Source organism: Pogona vitticeps, chromosome 3 (genome assembly GCF_051106095.1).
Source record: "Pogona vitticeps strain Pit_001003342236 chromosome 3, PviZW2.1, whole genome shotgun sequence".
In the NCBI taxonomy this organism is placed as follows: domain Eukaryota; kingdom Metazoa; phylum Chordata; class Lepidosauria; order Squamata; family Agamidae; genus Pogona; species Pogona vitticeps.
Genome location: NC_135785.1, coordinates 18,841,355 through 18,862,624, shown reverse-complemented (window position 1 = coordinate 18,862,624; position 21,270 = coordinate 18,841,355). Strand labels below are relative to the sequence as shown.

The following is a 21,270-nucleotide window of genomic DNA, read 5'->3' as shown; positions in this document are numbered from 1 at the left end:
AATAATTTCTAATACCTACCTGGTATACTGAACAGAGTATTTACAAATCCTATAGTGTCAGATTACTTTTTTCTCTACAATCTTTGTGTTCTACTGCTGAATCAAATACTAAATTTTATTTGAGAGAACCATAATCTCCTATCATTGCCTGCAAAAGCACCAGAAATTGAACTTTTAAATTTGCATGCAGTTCCCCAATTTCTTTTCTCTTCTTTAAAGCATGTAGCGCTCTGATCAAACAAGCTCCTTTCTGAAGTACAACCTGGCTAACCAAGGTTTGAAACTGTGGCCTGAATTATATTAGAAGATCAACTGGAACAGACCCATTGAATCAATGAGATTTCTGTAAGGGCCGACTCAACATTCAGCTACTGACTACAAGGGACTAGGATAGGCTTACGGTTTCATGTAGATTTTAAATCTTAGTCAGGAGCAAACTACAGTTTACATCAGTGCAGAGTCTGTAGACACAATGACTATGATACAGTCCACATTGGAAGAGGGAGGAAGGTAAGAATTTATACAATGGCCCTCAAGTTGCAATGGTTCTCTCGGCAGCCTGTGGCCAGACAACTCCTCCAAATCTTAAACATCCTCCATTTGAAATACTACTGGTCTACTTGACAAGGCTGGTGCAATAATTACAGAGATGAGCTCATGTTACTTCAGCCCTTAACACACTATCCTTTGGCCCTTAAGAGAAATACCACATAAAACAAACCACACGCAGCAGCAATAACCAAAACCAACACCAAATATCATGCTTTAACAAAGAAAAAATCCCCAAAAAACATGTTTTAAACTTTCAGTACTGCGGTGGCCTATGGCAAGCAAACTAGACAGGAAAGCAGCTTATCTGTTTATTTATTTTGACCTAGAAGGAATAGGGGGGATATGGAGAAATTCAAAAGGCCTGTCAAAAAAATAGATTTTTTTAAAATTGATCTCTACATTTGAAGTGGAATAAAGTATTTTCCCCCGTTTGATACCATTCATTAATATGTCACTGCCATACCTTAAGGCAGTGGTCCCCAACCTTGGGCCTCCAGATGTTCTTGGACTTCAACTCCCAGAAATCCTGCCCAGCAGAACATCTGGAGGCCCAAGGTTAGGGACCACTGCCTTACGGTACAACAAATGCCCCACAGTGTGTCCAATACTATAACTGCATGGATGGGGTCAATTATCTGGATCAACCCTAATCAAAGGACAGCTTCCCAGGAGGGTGGGGAACAACTAGCTTTGGATGACCTACACAAGCAAATCAGTGTAGTTCTGTGTTTTTGTTCAGCAGTGGAGCCAGGCTTTGCCTGCAGAAGTACTCAGATTCAATTCCGCCCACCTCCAGGAAGGCCTGGGAAAGACTTCTGCCTGAAACCATGGAAGGCTGCGGCCAACCAGAGTGGCAATACTGGGTTAAGTGAGCCAAGGGTAAGATGGCATCCTTTGTTCCTACGGATATGAAACATAGGTCTTGAAACATTGCCATTTTTGACATGGTGGTTCAGAGGGAACATCAGCTGCCAGGTGTTCTTTGTGCAGACAACATCCAAGCTACATTCATTCCAGTCAAAATGAATACTTGATAAGGCACCAGAAAGGACAGTTCCATAGACTCATATTCAGAATGCATAGATGGAGTTCCAGAATGCATATCAAATTATCAGACCGAGACATGGGCGCAAGGTATAATCCAGCCTTACCCCAAACACCAAAGCTTAGGCACTCGTTTTGTTGCTTTTTTCCTCTCCAAATAATGCACCTGACATTGAAGGCCGATCACCCAAACTAAGGGTTGCGATCACACAGAGAAATAGATCACATTTTAGATCATCTGTAGTGCAATCCATTTCCTGGCAATCACACAACACTCCAGCCCACTTGTGATCTGTACCCAAGCTGGATCTTTTGGGGGCTTTTTTGGGGCTGGGCTGAAGCAGTTCCTCAACAGATGGAAAGGTTACTTTAAGGAAGAGCATTCCCTGCAAAGCAACCCTTTCTGGTGCAATGAGACATGCACCTTCCCCACCATCTGACTGCACCGACTTATGCTGAAACGCACACTCAACTTTTTTTTTTTTTAAAGGACCATTATAAAAATTAAGGGGGGAAGATTAAAAAAAACCCTCCAGTATTCTATTTGTCACATAAATCTTCTATAAAAGGAAGGCTAGGGTAAAATACTGTATTCATATAAATGCATAAGAATAACCAATAGAAAAATTTTAAAAAATATATAAATTCATTTTTAAAGGTTCCCTGTGTCCTTCTAGAGCATCTATACAATTTATGTTTCCATAGAGGAGACAAGTAGCCCAAGAATCACATTTCCCCACGTCTATGGCCTTTTGCTGCCCCAGCACCAGCTTCTTCCTCCTCTTCTTCCTCCTCTTCATAATTTTCATCATGACCTTCTTTTTGATGGTTTTCTTCTTGGATTTCTTGGTCTTGATCAGCCCCTTCACTGATTTTCTCTTCAGCCTGGAAAGCATTGGGGGAAAGGGGGGGGAAATATTCAGACTTTGTCGACAGCAAAAAAACCAACAACACATACTTCGTGGGTAAAATTCTACCGTGGATTTTTGAAGCAGCTGTTAACAACAAAATAGATCAACACTACAGGGTCAGAAGTGTTAGCAGAGTATGGGGAAAATATGTTATGCTGCTTTTGGCTGTTCAAATTCTATGATTAGTAAAGCCTTGAACTCAAGTAGCAGCCTAGCTGTGTCCTCTGGGTATAACTTGCCGGCGAAGTGCGAGCACAGAAGCATGAGAAAACAGCTGGAGTGACATACTGTGCTAACTACAGAAGAACCCTAAAGCTTCTTCAGTTCTTTTGCTAGACATTTTTTAAAAGCCAGAATTAAGCTTGAGGTGTTTCTTGGTAGTTCACCCATTAAGTTTAGTCAAGTGATCAGGTATTATTTGACACAGGTCAAATACTCAAGGATATCGACAAGGTCTCTAAGTGGCAGCTAAAAGTCTCCGATGTGTCACAGGGTAATCTGTGGCAATGAAAGGAGTGCCACTTGCTCCTTAGTCTTGCACCAGGCAGGATCTCCATTTCAGCCACAAACAGAGAAATAATAGCCTACTCATTTAGAAGGCATTCCATGCCCAGTCCAAAGAATTACAATTTGGTCTGGAAATAACTGGACATTGACACATTTTTGTTATTTTACCAAAATAAATTCGAGTTATGGGTAAATAATGTATACGAGTTTAAAGTGCAGTCTCTCAATTTTAATTTGAAAGTACTCACATCCAAAATTGGAGGAAGGGTTTAGGAATTACACGTAAATTTCTTTTTCAAGGTACCAAAAATAACTGGACAACTGATTAAAAAGCTGTTCCATGGACATGTGTGGAATATTTCTTCATTATTTCATCATGAATGAATCAGGTAAAAGGTCTGGAATTGATTCCAGGTATGGCGTTTACATTTGGAAGCTGCTGCTGTAAACCCACAACATGCGTTCAAAGATGCTCTCAATGCAAGTGAAACAGGCCATCCTCAAGCTGCAAAAAAGGAAAGGAAAGGATGGAGAGATAGCAGGGACATTGGGAGTGGCCAAACCAACAGTTTGGTACATTCTGAGAAAAGCAGAACACACTGGTGAGCTCTGCAATACAAAAAGGCCGGGATATCCACGGAAAACAACAGAGGCAGATGAACGCAGGATCCTTTCCATGGCAAAGAAAAACCCCTTCACAACATCCAGCCATATGAAGAACACTCTCCAGAAGGTAAAGGTAAAGGTTCCCCTTGACAATTTTTGTCCAGTCGTGTTCGACTCTAGGGGGCGGTGCTCATCCCCGTTTCTAAGCCATAGAGCCAGCATTTTTGTCCGAAGACAATCTTCCGTGGTCACATGGCCAGTGTGACTTAGACACGGAACGCTGTTACCTTCCCACCGAGGTGGTACCTATTAATCTACTTGCATTTGCATGCTTTCGAACCGCTAGGTTGGCGGGAGCTGGGACAAGCGACGGGAGCTCACTCCGTCACGTGGATTCGATCTTACAACTGCTTGGTCTTCTGACCCTGCAGCACAGCCTTCTGCGGTTTAGCCCGCAGCGCCACCACGTCCCTCCAGAAGGTAGGGATCTCATTATCCAGGTCTACCATAAAGAAAAGACTTCACAAGAGCAAATACAGAGGGTTCACCACAGATTAGATTTTGCCAAAAACAAAACAAAACAAAACAAAACCCCAAAATCTTTAAAAACCAGCCAGTTCTGGAACAGCATCCTTTGGACAGATAAAATTAAGATCAAGCTGTACCAGAATGATGGGAAGAAAAAAGTATGGAGAAGGGTTGCAATGGGTCATGAACTGAAGCATACCACATCATCTGTAAAACACAGTGGAGGCAGGGGGATGGCATGAGCATGCATGTCCTCCAATGGTACTGGGTCACTAGTGTTTACTGATCATGTGACAGAAGACACAAGCAGCCAGATGAATTCCTGAACTGTATAGGGATATACTGTCTGCTCAGATTCAGCCAATTTCAGTGAAGTTGACTGGATGGCACTTCACTTTACAGACAGACAATGACCCAAACCCTACTGCAAAAGCAAGCCAGGAGTTTTTTTAAGGCAAAGAAAGGAGAATATTCTGCAATGGCTGAATCAATCACCTGATCTCAATCCAATCAAGCATGCATTTCACTTGCTGTAGACAAAACCTAAGGTGGATAGACCCATGAACGAACAACAACTGAAGGCAGCTGCAGTAAAGACCTAGCAAAATATCACAAAGGAGGAAGCCCAGTGTCCGGTGATGCCCTTGCGTTCCGGACTTCAGGCAGTCATTGACTGCAAAGGATTCTCAAGAAAGTATTAAAGATGAACATTTTATTTTGATTAATTTGTCCAATTACATTTGAGCCTCTGAAATAAGAGGACTGTTTATGAAAATGGTTGCAATTCCTAAACATTTCATACGATATTTTTGTTCAGTCCCTTGAATTAAAGATGAAAGTTTGCAGTTCAATTCCATCTTGGTTGTTTCACTTCAAATCCATTGTGGTGGGGTACAGAGCCAGAATTACAAAAATTGTGTCAATGTCCCAATTATTTCCGGACCTAACTGTAATTTTTCCAATGTACAGTCCAGGAAACCGCACACGTGCACATGCACACACACATGCACACACAGAGTTTCAGGTCAGAGTGACAATGTATACAAGTGCCACTGGTTAACATATGCCAACACCAATTCCCTCCCCTGCAGGGTCTTCCCTGACATTCGACTCTCCAAGCACTACCATTTCCCCCCACTCTCCTGTTGAGGAAAGGTGTCCTGCTGCCTGTTGCTCACCTGAAGGACTCACATACAATAGGAGAAAAAGTTAAGAGGAAGTGAACTCCTTTGAATGAGATGAGGGGAGTCCAGCATTCATATGCCCACTTGCTAGTGGCCCCATCAAGACCCCTACAGGCCTTCAAAGGCCCAATGTAGGTGAAGTAACTGCAAGATGCTTTGCTTCACAACAGATGGGGGGAGAAGCAGAAGGAACAGCAGTGAGGTAATCAGCCAGTGCCTGCAACATTTACAAGTGTTCACACTGCAGACACATGGGGGTGAGCCTGAGGCAATTCCAACTGCTGAGAGCTTGTTTTTAATAAAGGACTAGGCTTTTCTTGACAGTCAGTTTTCATATTATTATGATTCTGTGTTGCTACTCTTGCAATAAAATGATGCTTTAAAAATGCCTGAACATGATATAAACAAAGTGTGTTTTACTGTTGTCGCCCATAAGATTATAAATACAAGCACAACTTGTAATACTGCCCCCACAGATAACAGGTTTTGTGCATTTATAGAATGATTTGTATTTTATATATGTTTGTGTCCCTGTTGCATGCAGATGCCCTCCATTTTTTCTGGTTCTTGACCTTTGTTAAATTTATAACACCCGCGCGAGTCAGGAGGTGAGGCTGAGGAGCCTGACACCGAGAGAGGCCCAGAAGGAGAAAAAACGAAACCGGGCCTTCTCGGCGGTGGCTCCTCGCCTCTGGAACAATCTCCCTCCGGAGATTCATGCAACCCCCACGCTGGGCATCTTTAAAACCCAACTAAAAACATGGCTGTTTATCCAGGCCTTCCCTCCAGCCAATTCTTGTTTTCTCTCTTACTTTTCCTTCTTTATTTTACTGCTGTTGTTGTTTGATTATTATGTATTTGCCTATGTTTTTATTATCTGATTTTATATTGGAAGCCACCTAGAGTGGCCCGGTGGGCCAGATAGGTGGGGTATAAATCAAATAAATAAATAAATAAATAAATAAATAAATAAATAAATAAATAAATAAATAAATAAATAAATAAATAAATAAATAAATCATGTTCATTTTTGCATAATGTTTGTGCAACCTGCTGCAGTTAAATGATGCCAAATGATGAGTTGTCAGGGTGGATCTTGGCCATGTGCCTGGTCACATGCCTGACTCTGTCACTGGGATTAATCCCAGCACCTTAGAAATTCACCACAGGTCCCCACAACAAAGTCATACAAACTATACACAAAGTGTCAAAAGGATTCCATCTGTTGCTTGGAAATAGCTTCCGATGCTGCCAGTAATATGTCAATACTATTTGACATAACTCCCTGAATCACAGGGTTGAACCAAATGTTAGATGATTGATACTAAAAACCTCCAAGTTAGAAAGGTATTCCTATTGAAGTGAAAGATGCTATCAAGTAGGATCAGTTTCAGGGGAATGTGAAAAATAAAATTACCACCTTAAACTTTAACTTAATCTCTCAAGTCTCAGCAGAAAAGACAGTAACAAAGACAGCCAACAGAAGATGCACCGACCAAAGAAAAAAGGACTCATTTCCCACAATAGTGCCTCCTTGGCTGGCTGAATCTCCCATGCCCACCCAGGTCACGAAGCAATCCCTACGTTTTCATCGTTTTCACCATATGGCTCTTCTCCATTGTGTTCCAGCTCCTGCTTCTTCTCCTCAGTCAAATCTCCCTGGGCCTGTAAGAAACAAACATACCCAGTTGTGGAAGAAAGCAAGGTCCTCTCAAAAGCTACATGTGAGACATCTCCTTACAATATGAAAAAGGGGAGGAAAACAGTTGCTTTTTATAGAATCATATAATACCTGAATTGAAGGGACCTATAAGGCCATCAAGTCCCCTGCCCAATGCAGGAATACAAATCCAAGCAGATCTGACAAATAGCCGTACAATTTTCTATTGAATGCCTCTAGCTTTGGAGTGTTCACCACCTCCCAAGGTAATTAGTTCCATCGTTGTACTGCTCTAACAGTTAAGAGGTTTTTCCTGATATGCAACCTAAATCTGTCTTCCTGTACCTTGAGTCCATTATTACATGTCCTTCACTCTGGGATGATGCAGAAGCAATCCTGCCCTCCCTTCTCTATGACTACCTTTCAAGTATTTGAAAGTGCTGTCATATCTCCTCTCAGTCTTCCTTTTCTCAACAATAAACATGCTCAGTTCTTTCAACCTTTTAAGGAGAGTGCTTTGGCATGAAGAGAGTATTATCTGCTTTATTACATGTCTACAACCTTTTATTCCATCACAGGCATGCTTTTCTCAGGAATGCTGAAAGGTGGAATCATCTTGTAATGATGGGAGTTAGAGCCAGAGATCCTCAGGCTGTCATCTCTTTCTTTCTCTCCTTCTCTATGACCCTCTCTTCAACCCTACACAATAGGCTGCTGAAAGACAGAAGCCCGTTGCTTCTCCCAGACTTTCAAAACAATTGCTCATAGAGTGCTTTTGAAACTGTTCCAATAGCCAGAGGTGAGGGTTGTTGTGGGTTTTTCAGGCTCTTTGGCCGTGTTCTGAAGGTTGTTCTTCCTGATGTTTCGGCAGTCTCTGCAGCTGGCATCTTCAGAGGATTAGAGTAGGAACTCTGTCCATGCAGGCTACCAACTTGGCAAGCATGGGTTTGGGATGTAAGTCCTCACTTGCCTCACATCTGCAGCCATTAGTGGGGAAGAGAAACCACCTTCTTCTTGCTAGTGTGGATAGCAAGGATGTTCTAGGTCTTCCTAATTCAGTTCTTGCATTTGCAGCAATGATCTCTTATACAAAAGCTGAAAGAAGTAAATGCTTAGCTCAGTCGTTTAAGTATCTGGCTGCAGAGCCAGACGTTGGGAGTTAAATTCCCTACTGTGCCTCCTTGACAGGGTCTGGACCCAATGATCCATAGGGTGCCTTCTGGCTCTGCACTTCTGAAATTAAACTAGTGTTCTCTTCTCCTTAAGTAACAAAGCACACATGAAGGGAAGAACAGAGAAGGAAGAAGCAGACAATGCATTGGCTGCTTTAAATGTCAACAGATATATCCTGCATATTTCATTTAACACTCCCCTCCGACAATAAGAAGCTTAGGCCCAGAAGCCCACCTTCCCGGGCCCTCCAGAGGGGACCACCTTTCTGTACTCACCTCTTTAAAATGTCTTCCTCACCTCCCTTCTCCATCCAGGTTTTCTAACTGACAAAGACAGTGATGCTAATGGCACACAACATATCAGTGGGAGTCCTGTCTTCCAAGCAGCAGGGCACCCCAGCTGCTGGTATCGGGTTGAAAAGAAAAACCAGCAGCTGCTTGACTGGCAGACATCTCCAGCCTGTGTCTTGGACGCCGGGAAACCCAGTGGGGTTTTGCACACACACACACTGCTACTCATCTACAGGGAAACAAAGGTTAGCTAGCCCCTGCCACTCCTCACAAGAGCTTGTGTGGGGATCAAATGCTTCACTTCTCTGGCTCTCTGCATGCAAGACAAGCAGAGCTAAGGCTCCAAACTGTTGCTCTAGCAACTGCTCTTTGTCTGCTACATCTCATTCCTTTCTCCAGGAACTTAAAACTAAAAGCCGCCAGCCACTTCGCCAACACCAAGCCCATGCTCCTGAGACCTCTCTGGTATTCTCTCAGTAGGAAACCTTGCCTGTAGAGCAGTGGTGGTGCGGTGATGTGGTCTTCCCTGTATCTAGGACAGAGGCTGAGAAAAGAAGTGAGAAGCTGCAAATGTTCTTTCGAATCCAGACACCAGCAGTATTGAACAAGAAAACTGGCCCTTAAGGAAATGCACAGCCCTGCTGGTCAGGAGGGTGGAAAACGAGGCTCCAACTGGGTGATCTGCAGAGGCTTTTGTGCCTGTAACATTATGTCCTCTATCTGGTAGAAACCTGGACTGGGAAGGGAAGAGACAGAGAAGTTTTAAAAAGTTGGAGGTCCCAAAGTCTCACCCCTCAGAAGCGCTGGAGTAGGATGAGAAAGTCAGACACTGCGGCATAAATTTCTCCCCACCAGCAGAAGATGAAATGAAAAACGGTGTATTTGTAGACATACAACAATTTTAAGCAGTTGATAGGTTGTCTGCCTCTTTCTTGTTTTGCTTGTTCTATGTGTGTGTCCTGCTGTTTCCTAAGCAGAAAGGTCTAGCCCTTGATAGCTATGTTTTGTTGACATTATAGGGACCTTGCTCTTAGCTGGAGGTGAGGAATCTCACAAGGCTTAAAAATCCTCATCAAAGTGCACCATGTTGTCAAGACAATCTAACTGAAAAGAATTAGCAACTGAGTGAGTAGTGTTCTTCAGTTCCAGCTCTGCAGTCCTTAGATGATTATAATGATGATGACGATATCTTTAGCATGAACTACACATGATACTCACAGATGTTCTTTCCAGATTCAAAAATGTGGAAATTTGTTAAGACTTGGAAATTGCTCCTTTGCTGTTTGTTTTTATCTTACTTTTATATTATGATTCTATCCTTCTGTTCCCTCAGGGAGCTCAGGGTGAAAACAGCTTTCCCTACACTTCTCCATGTTATCCTCACAACAATTCTGTGAAGTACATTAGGCTAAGGGAAGAGTTATTTACCTCCTCTTCTCCCTCTTCCTGGTACTGCTCATCAACAGTGTCTTCTTGCTGATCAGGGTTGCCTACCATCTGTAAACAAAACAGACACACCCATCAACACCAGCCCCTTGTCATCTCTCCAAACAGAAGGACCCCCAAATCAAGGATTTAATGAACCTAAGTTTCCACAGGGGCTGAGGGAGTCTTCTTCCTTGAAGACAGAACCTTCTCTCTCTAACATTAGGGGATGGCAGGTGATTTCAAAAGGCCTCTGAACAGGGTGGCTTTAGGATCAGCAGAGGATGCCTTCCCCCAAAGTTTCAGAGTGGGGTGCTCACCTCCAGTCATGGGTTGCCTATCCCTTTGGACATCGGTATAGGAGCAACAGCTTGTAATGTAATGTATACCCCATATCACAAGGAAGTGTTTATAGGAATATACAGTGGTGCCTTGCAAGACAATTGCCCTGCAGGACGATTAAACTGCAAGACGATTGGTTTTTTCGATCGCAAGACGATGTTTTCTATGGACAGTATTCGCAAAACGACAATTTTTCCCCATTGGAATGCATTAAATAGATTTCAATGCATTCCAATGGGGAACTGCGTTTCGCAAGACACTGTTTTCACAAGACGCTTTTCGCAGAACGAATTAACATCTTATGAGGCACCACTGTAGTCTTGAAGAGATCTTATTTAGGGGTGTGCCCTGAAACAGCTCTGTTTTCACCACTCTTCTAAAAATTCATCGAGGGCATTGAAAATTCATTAAGAATTTCATCTAGAAAGGAGAGCTAGTTTGCTAATGAGACAACACTTCGCTGCTTTTACATAGAGAGAGAAGTCTGCACCCAAGAAAACAGAGGAACAACTATCCTATAATGCACTCTGTAACTGTTAACGAAGGCTACAAAATTGACTGATGTTATGTCTATATCATATCCAAGATGGTTTCTATGATTTTCTAGGTTTTTACTTTGAACACTTTTGATTCTGAACACTCCCAAAACAGAATTTCGCATACAAAACCCAAGTGTTCAGATATTCAGAGCTCTCTTACACATCTCTCTCCCAAAGACCTCTATTACTGCACGTTATGTGTAGCTGCTAGCTTTTTTTAAAAAAAATCAGGAGAGAACTTAGAACAGCAATCTTTAAAAGCTATTTGATAAGCTGAGCTATATTTCTTGCTGTTATTTCTAAAAAGCCACTTATGTTTTATAGGTGTTTGGATTGTATTTATTCTCTAGCCATTTTCAAAGGAAACTAAAGAAATAGTTGATGATTGCTCTTTTATTGATTACCCAGCAGATCTGCTCAGTTCTATTCTATATACTTGTTGTTAAACAGAGAAACAATTGTGTCACTTGGTGTGGCTACATTTTTATCAGATGCAACAGGAATAAGAAGACAAATGCTTGGTGCTCATGAAGGCTCCCAGGGGCTGTATTAATATTAATATTTTTCTATCTGATTTCTATAGTTCTGTAATATGTATGGATTTTTGTTTGTTTGTATTCTGGTCTGTTGACTGTAATAAACCATTCTGTGTTTTAACAAATTTAAAAAAAAAACAAACAAAAAACACCCAGTGGAAAAAACATCCTGAAGAAATCTAACTATGATGCTTGTCTTCAGAGTCAAGCATTTAAAATGTAACACACTTAAAACTGTTCAAAATAAAAATATTTTGTGAGTAAAATCTTGTCAGTGTAGTTATACCAGCATAAACAGGATCTGGGAGCTGGAAATAATTAATTTAAATTAATGTAATGCTTCCTGGCAGTGACAGATTTTACTTTCTTGGGCTCCATGATCACTGCAGATGGTGACAGCGGCCACGAAATTAAAAGATGCCTGTTTCTTGGGAGGAAAGCAATGACAAACTTAGACAGCATCCTAAAAAGCAGAGACATCACCTTGCCGACAAAGGTCCGCATCGTCAAAACTATGGTTTTTCCAATAGCAATGTACAGAAGTGCGAGCTGGACCATAAAGAAGGCTGACCATCGAAGAATTGATGCTTTTGAATTGTGGTGCTGGAGGAGACTCTTGAGAGTCCCCAGGAATACAAGGAGATCAGATGTATCCATTTTGAAGGAAATCAACTTTGAGTGCTCACTGGAAGGACAGATCCTGAAGCTGAGGCTCCAATACTTTGGCCATCTCATGAGAAGAGAAGACTCCCTGGAAAAACCCCTGATGTTGGTAAAGTGTGAAGGCAAGAGGAGAAGGGGACGACAGAGGATGAGATGGCTGGACAGTGTCACCAAAGTTACCAACATGAATTTGACCCAACTCCGGGAGGCAGTGGAAGACAGGAGGGCCTGGTGTGCTCTGGTCCATGGGGTCACAAAGAGTCGGACACAACTTAACGACTAAACAACAACAATGCTTCATATCTCCTAATTTTGGCTTCTGAGGCTTCCTGGGGCTCCCTTTTGCCTTGGGGAAGCCTTTGGGAGCCTACGGAGAAAACACTTTAATAGTCAAAAATTGCTACGGGATTGCCACACAAGCATAAGCCCGAACCAGTGGTGGGGAACCTTGGCCCTTGAGGCTGCACCCTCTTCTCTCTGATACTATTGTTTGGTGGTTTCAGCTGAAATCCTGTTGCTCTGTTTACACACGTGAATGGCAAACCACAGGCAAACAGCATGAACGTTCAGTTGATTCTAGCTGGCAATTAACAAGTCACTACTGAGAATTGAGAGGGTGGCACAATCTCTGCAGGGACTCTTTAATTGACAGTGAGAAGGCACTGAAAGTTACTGTTTGCATTCTGCAGAGACAATAGAGCAACAAGATCTTTACAGGTTGTTTTCCCACACTTTACCACCGCTTGCTCACTGTCAATAAGAAGTTTAATCTAAAACATTCTAGTATTTCTGTTTTTCTTGGTTTCACCCTTCTTCCTTTCGCTCTGTCTACCAGCGAAATGGAGCTGAAAGCATCTCAAAATGAATTTGGCCTTTGAGATGAAAGAGGTTTCTCACTCTAGCTAGGTTACTGCTATATAAACAACCTTCAGGCCCATGCACTCTCTATGATGCTCCCCCATTTTTTTCCTGTTGCGGAGACTGGAAGAATCCATTTGTGACTTCATTTAACCACAGTTAATCATTTTGTTCAAAGCTGGATATGGTTAATATAAGCTATTTTTTTCCCCAAATAAGTCCAAATCAAACCATAATCCTAGCTAGTATGTAAAAGCCACAGGAATAACAACTGTAATTCTCAATACAGACAAAACTACAAATTCACTTAGCTGAAAACAAAGACATGTTTCAAATCTCATCCCTGCGACTATGCCAGAGGGGAAAAGGATGAGGCACATAATAAATAAACTACATTTCTTTACAGGAATCTCAAACCTTTATGGGCTATTGAATGTTGAATTTACACCAACAAAAGTAACATATTTGAAGGAAGGTGTGACATCTCATATCCCTATGCAATTCATCAATGGATTATGTATTTCTAAAATGATGAATACACACCTATCAAATAAGTAGAAAGGTGTATGAAATTCTTCTCATCCAGATTTTGTCCTTCAACAATTCTAGATTACCAGATGTACTATGTGACACGGCAGCATTCAGAGATAAGCAATTTGAATGTCTTCTAATTGGGATTTTTCATCTACCTACAAACTACGGTGTATGTGTAATTTGCTGTAGCTTTTATTTTCCTTTGTTGATTGGATAAATATAAGAAATAAATCATAAGCACCAACCTTCGTATGCACCGATTTTAAAACTTCAGAAACTCTCTGTCCAATTGAAAGGAAGGCAAAGAAGTCATAGAACACTAAGGACCATCATCCTGTGCCATCAATTCAATTCTAACTTACGGTGACTTTTTTCAGGGTTTTCTAGGAAGAAAGTACTAAGAAGGGGTTTACCATTCCATTCTTCTAGGGGCAGCCTGGAACTGTGTAGCTTGCCTATGACTACACAGGCTGGCTCTACGCACAGGAAGTACAGTGGAGAATCAAACTCCACCTCTAGCTCCACAGATACTTAAACCACTGAGCTATCCAGCCAGCTCCACAGAAGACATACAAATTGGGAAAGGCTGATTTCCAGCAACAGTCCATGGGAACACAGGACAAACAGGAATGGCCTTCTGTTGTGAAGCATTGTGTGAGGTGATGTTTAACCATGGTTTTGTAATGCATCTCTCATATATACAAGACCAGAACTTGAAGAAGTTACTTTTTTGGAGAACAACTCCCTAGAATACTCCAAGCAGCACCGTCAGGCCAATGCACGATTTACAACCATAATCTTTTCTAAACTCACCACTAAGTGCTCATCCATGTCAGGATTCTCTTGCTTTGCGTTATTTGGTTTTAGCTGCTGATTTTCATCAGGTAAATTCTCTTCTCTCTCTTGTTCTGCTTCTTCGAATTCATCTTCTCCCTGATTGTTGGGATCATCGGCTGGATTGACATCATCCCCAGCTTCCTTCTGCATTTGAAAAAACATAAGAAGTCAAAAGGATTTCAACAACAACGTGCCTTTCACTTCAACGCTAACCAATGTCACCTTGCACTCAGGTTCATCCTTCTATTTGCTCAAGGTTTTCAGAAGGAAGTACAATTGAAATGCATGTTTCTGATGATTCCTTCACTGCAAGAAAAACCTGACTGAACAAATTTACATTTATTTGTTTATTGCATAAATGTTTAATCTTGCATTTCTTCCACTTGGGGAACTCAATGCATGTAGCAGCGAAATGTAGAAAGGATGAACACAACAGCAAATAGCATGACAACCCATCACGAAATAACGGAGTCAACAAGCAGAGAACATTCAGCTTCACTGAAGACATCTTTAGAAGGCAGAGTCTGCTCCACACACCAGAAAGGAAATGTTAATGCCGAGCTAGCTTACAGTTTGTGTAGCTAGATTAGTGTTTGATTCATGTATTCTAAATCAACTTTATGGGGCCATCCAGAATTGAAAATTATGAAGAAGCCTTTCCTGTAGCACGTATGGATTGATAGAGGATTTTTTTACTTTGGATCCACTAATTAGTCAGGATGATTTATCTTATCCATTTTCTAACTAGGACTAGCATTCCTGTGCTCAGGGGATCCGAATAACATCTGCCGTCTACAGGTCACTGTGTGAGAGGCAGTGGGACTGTGGCTGGGCTGCCAGATTCCCTGAGGTAACTGGCTGGGGAATAAGCTGGGAAACAGGGTTTTGGGGCTGGGGGTGTCTCTGGGGCAACCAATAGAAACTATATATGGCAGGGGAAGATATGGAGGTGGGAGTAGAGCATGCCCGTGTAGGAGAACGGAGGTTAGATACCTTACACCTATCCCCCTTTCTAGCTCTACTTCCAGCCAAACGGTACCAGGTGACCATATCAGCCACGCCCCTGGGCTACATGGTACTGTTGGTAAATGCCAGGTCAGCAAAAAACAAGACTGCCTTCATCCATGATTTAATTTTGGATGAGGGGGCTGACCTGGAATGCATTACTGAGACCTGGGTGGGAGAAGAAGGAGGAGTTCCTCTATCTCAGTTCCTCTATCTCAGAAAACAATGTTTCATAGTACACTAGGCATCATAGCAACTGTTCACTACAAACTTGAGAAAAGCTGCTAATTGTTGCCAATGCAATACATTTGGAGCCTGTCTTAAATACACGCTCTGGTTACATCTGGCTGTAGCTTCTTTTTTGTATAAAATGTACTACTTTCTGGTTGAAATCCAGTAGTAAGTTGTAGCTAGAACAGGCCCATTGTATCAGTGGGGATTCAATGAATGAGCACCTATATAAGTGGTAATGATTCAGTGGACCTACTCTGGCTGCAACTTACTACAGGATTTCCGCCTTATTAATTTTGCACTGAAGCATTTCTGAATCTTGTGGTTGTACATATTTTGCTAAGCTATCCATCTGTTTTGTGGAAATTAGGTAAAGGTAAAGGTTCCCCTTGACATTTAGTCCGGTCGTGTCCGACTCTAGGGCGCGGTGCTCATCCCTGTTTCCAAGCCATGGAGCCAGCGTTTGTCCGAAGACAGTTTCCGTGGTCACATGGCCAGCGCAACTAGACATGGAATGCCGTTACCTTCCCACTGAGGTGGTACCTATTTATCTACTTGCATTTGATTGCTTTCGAACTGCTAGGTTGACAGGAGCTGGAACAAGCGATGGGAGCTCACTCTGTCGCGTGGATTTGATCTTACAACTGCTGGTCTTCCAACCTTGCAGCACAGAGACTCCTGAGGTTTAACCCGCAGCATCACCACGTCCCTTTGTGGAAATTAACCAACAGTTAATGGAAACAGATTCTTCATGCCCTTATGGTGGCTAAACTACTGACATTGCAATGTGGAAGGAAAAAGGCCAACCCTCTCTTCCTTAATAGATTCTGGACTTTATAATATATGTGCTGCTGCTTGCTGCTTATAGACCGCCCCATAGTGCTTCAAGCACTCTCTGGGAGGCTTACAAGTTAATTATGCAGGCTACACATTGCCCCCCCCCCAGCGAGGTGGGTACTCATTTTACTGACCTTGGAAGGATAGAAGGCCGAGTCAACCTTGAACCGGCTACCTGGGCATGAACCCCAGGTCATGAGCACAGTTCTGGCTGCAGTACAACAAGTTAACCATGTGCGATGTAGACAACAGCGACACATGGATGTCTACCTGCAATTTTGATTGTCATTAAAGTCTACGTTCAGATTTCTTCACACTGTTTGACTGACTGTGCTAATTCAACTTTGTGTCTTGAGCCTCCGATTTTAAAGCTTTTAGTTTATTGTTTTAATTGAGCATTATTTAACATGCTGCATACTAATGTTGTCATTGCTTTTATCTTCTTTGCATAGTGCTTGTTAAATGGCACAGAAATTGCGAACAACAATGATTATGATGCTTTTGGAGAAAAAGGATATAAAAAAATAACACCGGCTCCACAATGTTAGACACCCATTCTACCAACCTCATTTTGAATCCAAATCAACTGGATTCATTCCAATACACAAAACGATGGCCAGTATTCTGTTTTATAGGAATCCCTGCACTGGAATGACATCATGGGCAGCAGCAAGCTGCCAATAGTTTATTTTACTTTTTCAGGGTGCATACAATGAGATGATGTTGCACGTGTCCCAAAACCAAAACAGGAACTCTTTCATTAGTACCAATCCATCACTGGCTGCTGGTGACATCATTTCCTTTGTTTTTGAGCAGACAAAGACTGCAGTCCTGGCCGGCTCCTGGAGACATCTGAAGATCACCAGCTTCCTATGCTCCTAAAGTTGTGTTGAATGCAATTACAGGAAGCCATATTTCAACTGAGTATCAGGAAAAACTTCCTAACAGTTAATGCAGTACGACACTGGGACCAATTACTGCATTTTTCCGTGTATAAGATGATACTTTTCTCTAAAATATTTAGATTAAAAATTGAGGGTTGTGGGGGAGGGATCAAAGCACTTTGATTCCTGCTTTCCCCTTCCACTTTCTGTGAAGAAGGGGAAAGCACTGTGGAGGGGAAAAGTACTTTTCTGGGAAGAAAGAAATTTTGGGTTAGAAAAATGAGGGGCATCTTATATGTGGGGGCATATTATACATGGAAAAATACGGTATCTTAAGAGGTGGTGAGTGCTCCACTAGAGGCATTCAAGAAAAACGTCTGGCAGACATCCTTTGATCTGCCTTCCTACATCGAGCAGGGGGTTGGAATTGATGGCCTTATAGGCCCCTTCAAACTTCAGTACAGTATTATATGATTCTGTGATTATTATCCTAGTTCAAATTCAGGTCACCCAGCCCATTCCAATGTTTTAGGCTACAACTTCCGCCAACATAGACATCAGTCAGGAATTGTGGCACTGCAATATGCCACATCTGGAAGGTATCAGTCTCAGCTAGACTGAAATCATATCTGCCACAAAGCTGTTATAAATACCAGAATGTTTCCTTTGCCACTCACCGGTTCCTCATTCTGCTCGTTCACTGCCTGATGGTCAAGATCATGATCCTGTTGCTCATTTGCATTGTTATGGTCTTCTTCCTCTCTTTCATCTGGATGCTGGTTCTGCCGCTCATAATCTGATAAAAATAATTTTAATGTACTTGTAAACTGCACAGAGAACTGTAGTGATTTGGAAGGTTAAAATTATAATCAAGCAATTCAGGTCATTCATTCACTATGCCTTCCTTTCCTTTCCACATTTTGAAAGAGTATCACAGGTTAAGCATAATATTTGCAAATCACAAAATGAACACCTCTCACATATTGAGCCAGAGCAAATCTGAGAGCTAGAGATGGACACAAACTCCTCAGTTCAGAGGTTCGTGCCAGTTCATACAAGCGGCACCACAGCTGCCTCTCCAGCTGGGTCCCTCACCCACCAGCCAGCATGCACGCGCTCCTCTCCTCCTCCTCTTCGGCTGTTCAAAGTCTCTGGCAGGAGCACAGGATTCCTTGCCCCACTTCCTTAGCTGATTGACGACTCAGCCAAGGAGGCTGAGGGACTGGTTGAACAGCTGAAAAGGAAGAGGAGAGGCATGTGCCACTGACCAGGGAGGCAGGTGAAGGGAATGTGTGGCATCTATGGTGCTGTGCATACGAACCAGCATGAACTTCCAAACTGGGGTTTGTGCCCATCTCTACTGAGAGCTCTTCCAACAGAAGACAATTTTTCATGCATGGATAAATCACAGTCACTGACCAGCAACTATCAAGTTTGGTGATAAACCAAGCTAAGTGTGGATATATGGCCCAAAAGTGCTTTTCAAAGTGTATTTTCAATAACATAGTGTTATATTAAGGAAAGTTCAGAGGAGGAGGAAAAATATCACTTACTGTCTTCATCTTCCTCCTGAGCACCTTGTTCTTCTCCTTGAACAATATCCTGATCCAGGTTATCGTAATGGGACTGATGGCTGTAAAGGTTATATGAATACATCAATGCAGACTCACACGAAATACATATGGTAGGAAAACATGGAGATTAATACTAGTACCTTTTTCCTTTTTGCTTTGGAGCAAATAAGTTCCCATAAAGGAAGGAAGAAATGGAACATTTGCTATGAGTATCTGGCAAGAGGTACACTAGCAACTCCCCCAACATGTATGAATATATACACAACAAAGGAGGGAATCTGAACAACCATGGTTTGTAATGTGCCCACTATGAATGGTGTTTAAGAAATGGCTGTCAAAGCGCACTATTGTTCAGATGATTATCTGTGTTAATCTTAGACATTCCATGATACTGCAATGTCACTATTGCATGAATTACTTGGCAGTAAATGGGGACGTGGTGGCGCTGTGGGCTAAACCGCAGAAGCCTCTGCTGCAGGGTCAGAAGACCAAGCAGTCATAAGATCAAATCCACGCGACGGAGTGAGCTCCCGTCGCTTGTCCCAGCTCCCGCCAACCTAGCGGTTCGAAAGCATGCAAATGCAAGTAGATCAATAGGGACCACCTCGGTGGGAAGGTAACAGCGTTCCGTGTCTAAGTCGCACTGGCCATGTGACCACGGAAGATTGTCTTCAGACAAACGCTGGCTCTATGGCTTGGAAACGGGGATGAGCACCGCCCCCTAGAGTCGAACCGACTGGACAAAAAATTGTCAAGGGGAACCTTTACCTTTACCTAAATTGGGAAAAGGTATCGACCAGCACAACCGTATGCTACATCTCAAATCGCACCTCCAAGCCAAACTCTGTGATGGCAATGGATCAACAACAACAAAGGACCAGAATTCTAGAAGGTCCTGACAACACCAGAATTTCCCAAGTCTAAGACATTACCCTTGTTTTTCAGGCGATAGCTCCGAAGCTTATTTTAGCACTAACCTTAGGCGGTGTTTAAATTGCTCTTCGTCTTGCTCGGCCTGCCTCCGTAGCGCCAGCTCTCTTTCCTGAAGCTGCTGCTGTCGTAGCAAGTGCTCCTGCAGCCTCCCCTGATGCAGAGACTCCTGATGTTCTCGGAGGCGATTGGCTTCTTCTGCTCTTTGGGCAGCCAGCCTCTGCTGCTCCAGCTGCTCTTCATAGGCGGACTTGTGCCTTGTTCCAGTCTTCACTGTTGATGGTTCCTAGTGGAAGACACAACAGTACTCCTTAAGCAAACCAAGAATCATGGAGGGGAGACCATAACCCCCCTCCCTCTTAGGTGGGAAAACAGGAGAGAAAACAGATTGCCTTTCTCAGCACTGTATAACAGACTGATATTTTTAAGTCTCTGCCATTCTGTAGGATGGGAAAAGAAGATATTTATACATTTTAATCACAATGGCAATCTCTCCTTTCTTTATCACAGGCAGGTTGGTGAAGGCGGGATCAAGGAGAGCCTACTCACTGGCTCTTTTCAAAAAAGGTCCCCGTATGTCACCGCTGCCACCACCATCATCATCATGCGCTACCCTTTCCATGGTCTGCTAGCACTGAGTACTCAGAAGTGGTTTAATATTCCCTTATTCTGGGGGCACTGTGCAGCTTGTCAGAGGCCACACAAGCCGGCTCTTTTCCACAGTAGGGAATCGAACTTCCAGCCTCTGAACAATCCAGCAGCTGCACGCCCTATTCGTTACCTATTAATTTAATTTGATTTGTATTCTGCTTGTCTATGGAAAACATGGAACCTGGGGGGACAAGAAATCAGACCAAATAAAGCAAGCACCGTTAAACCATAAACTAGATTCATTAAAACATAAAAGATGTATTAGCAACCCACCTAAGCCCCTCCAAGGTCTGCCTGATCAAAAAAGTCTTTGTCTGCCAGGGGACACCTAGAATGGGGCCAGACAAACCTTCCTCCAGTACTGACTGAGCTTACACTTACAGGGCTGAGAAGGCAAGATACAATGTAACTCAAAAAGCAGCAACTTCCCTTTTACCCACATTTTATTTCACACAGTGATGCAAAGTAAAACAAGCAAACAAGGCATGCTACTCAAACACGGTAGACAAAATAATAAATTGCACTTAGAATGAGTTTGTTTGAATCAATTTGTTGTTGTTGTTTAGTCGCTTAGTCGTGTCCGACTCTTCGTGACCCCATGGAATCAACAGAACTCAATAAACCCCTTAAAGGGCCTACTCTAATGCAATTTATTATGCCAAGCAACAAGATTCTGGCCAGCAAGTAGCTCCTTCCCTTCCTACTCTGTCCAAAGGCAAAGACTAACAGGTGAAATGATGAACAAGAACCAGAGAAAGCTGAGTCCTAAAATCCAGTCCTTCGTGAGATTTGCTCCGTGATCTTGCATCACTCACAGTGCCCCTGCCTAATCCAATCTACCAAACTGCTGTAAAGATAAAACAGTGAGAATGTTTTCAACCACCCTGTGAAGAACCAAGGAAGGCAGATAAATAAATAAAAAAGCTACAGCCAGAAATTCTTTTGGCCGGTGCAATGTTCATGCAAACA

At 42.6% G+C, this 21,270-nt stretch overlaps 1 protein-coding gene and 1 long non-coding RNA gene across 5 annotated transcripts in view; one reads left to right on the top strand and one right to left on the bottom strand.

Moving 5' to 3' along the window:
- Positions 1-847: 847 nt before the first annotated feature.
- Positions 848-21,270, bottom strand: part of GOLIM4 (golgi integral membrane protein 4) — a 70,162-nt gene continuing 49,739 nt past the window's right edge. For all 4 annotated transcript variants that reach the window (XM_072996166.2, XM_078389679.1, XM_078389678.1 and 1 more), the window contains 7 exons: positions 19,698-19,936; positions 18,700-18,779; positions 17,824-17,942; positions 14,166-14,333; positions 9,884-9,952; positions 6,917-6,997; positions 848-2,481 (listed from right to left, as the gene is read on the bottom strand). In XM_072996166.2, the coding sequence (XP_072852267.2) occupies positions 2,323-2,481; positions 6,917-6,997; positions 9,884-9,952; positions 14,166-14,333; positions 17,824-17,942; positions 18,700-18,779; positions 19,698-19,936 (915 nt within the window). In that variant the 3' untranslated portion in view covers positions 848-2,322. The remainder of the gene's footprint in view (positions 2,482-6,916; positions 6,998-9,883; positions 9,953-14,165; positions 14,334-17,823; positions 17,943-18,699; positions 18,780-19,697; positions 19,937-21,270) is intronic.
- Positions 2,013-4,229, top strand: LOC144587942 (uncharacterized). The gene is made up of 2 exons (XR_013543211.1): positions 2,013-3,747; positions 4,101-4,229. It is a non-coding gene; the product is annotated as an uncharacterized LOC144587942 (long non-coding RNA).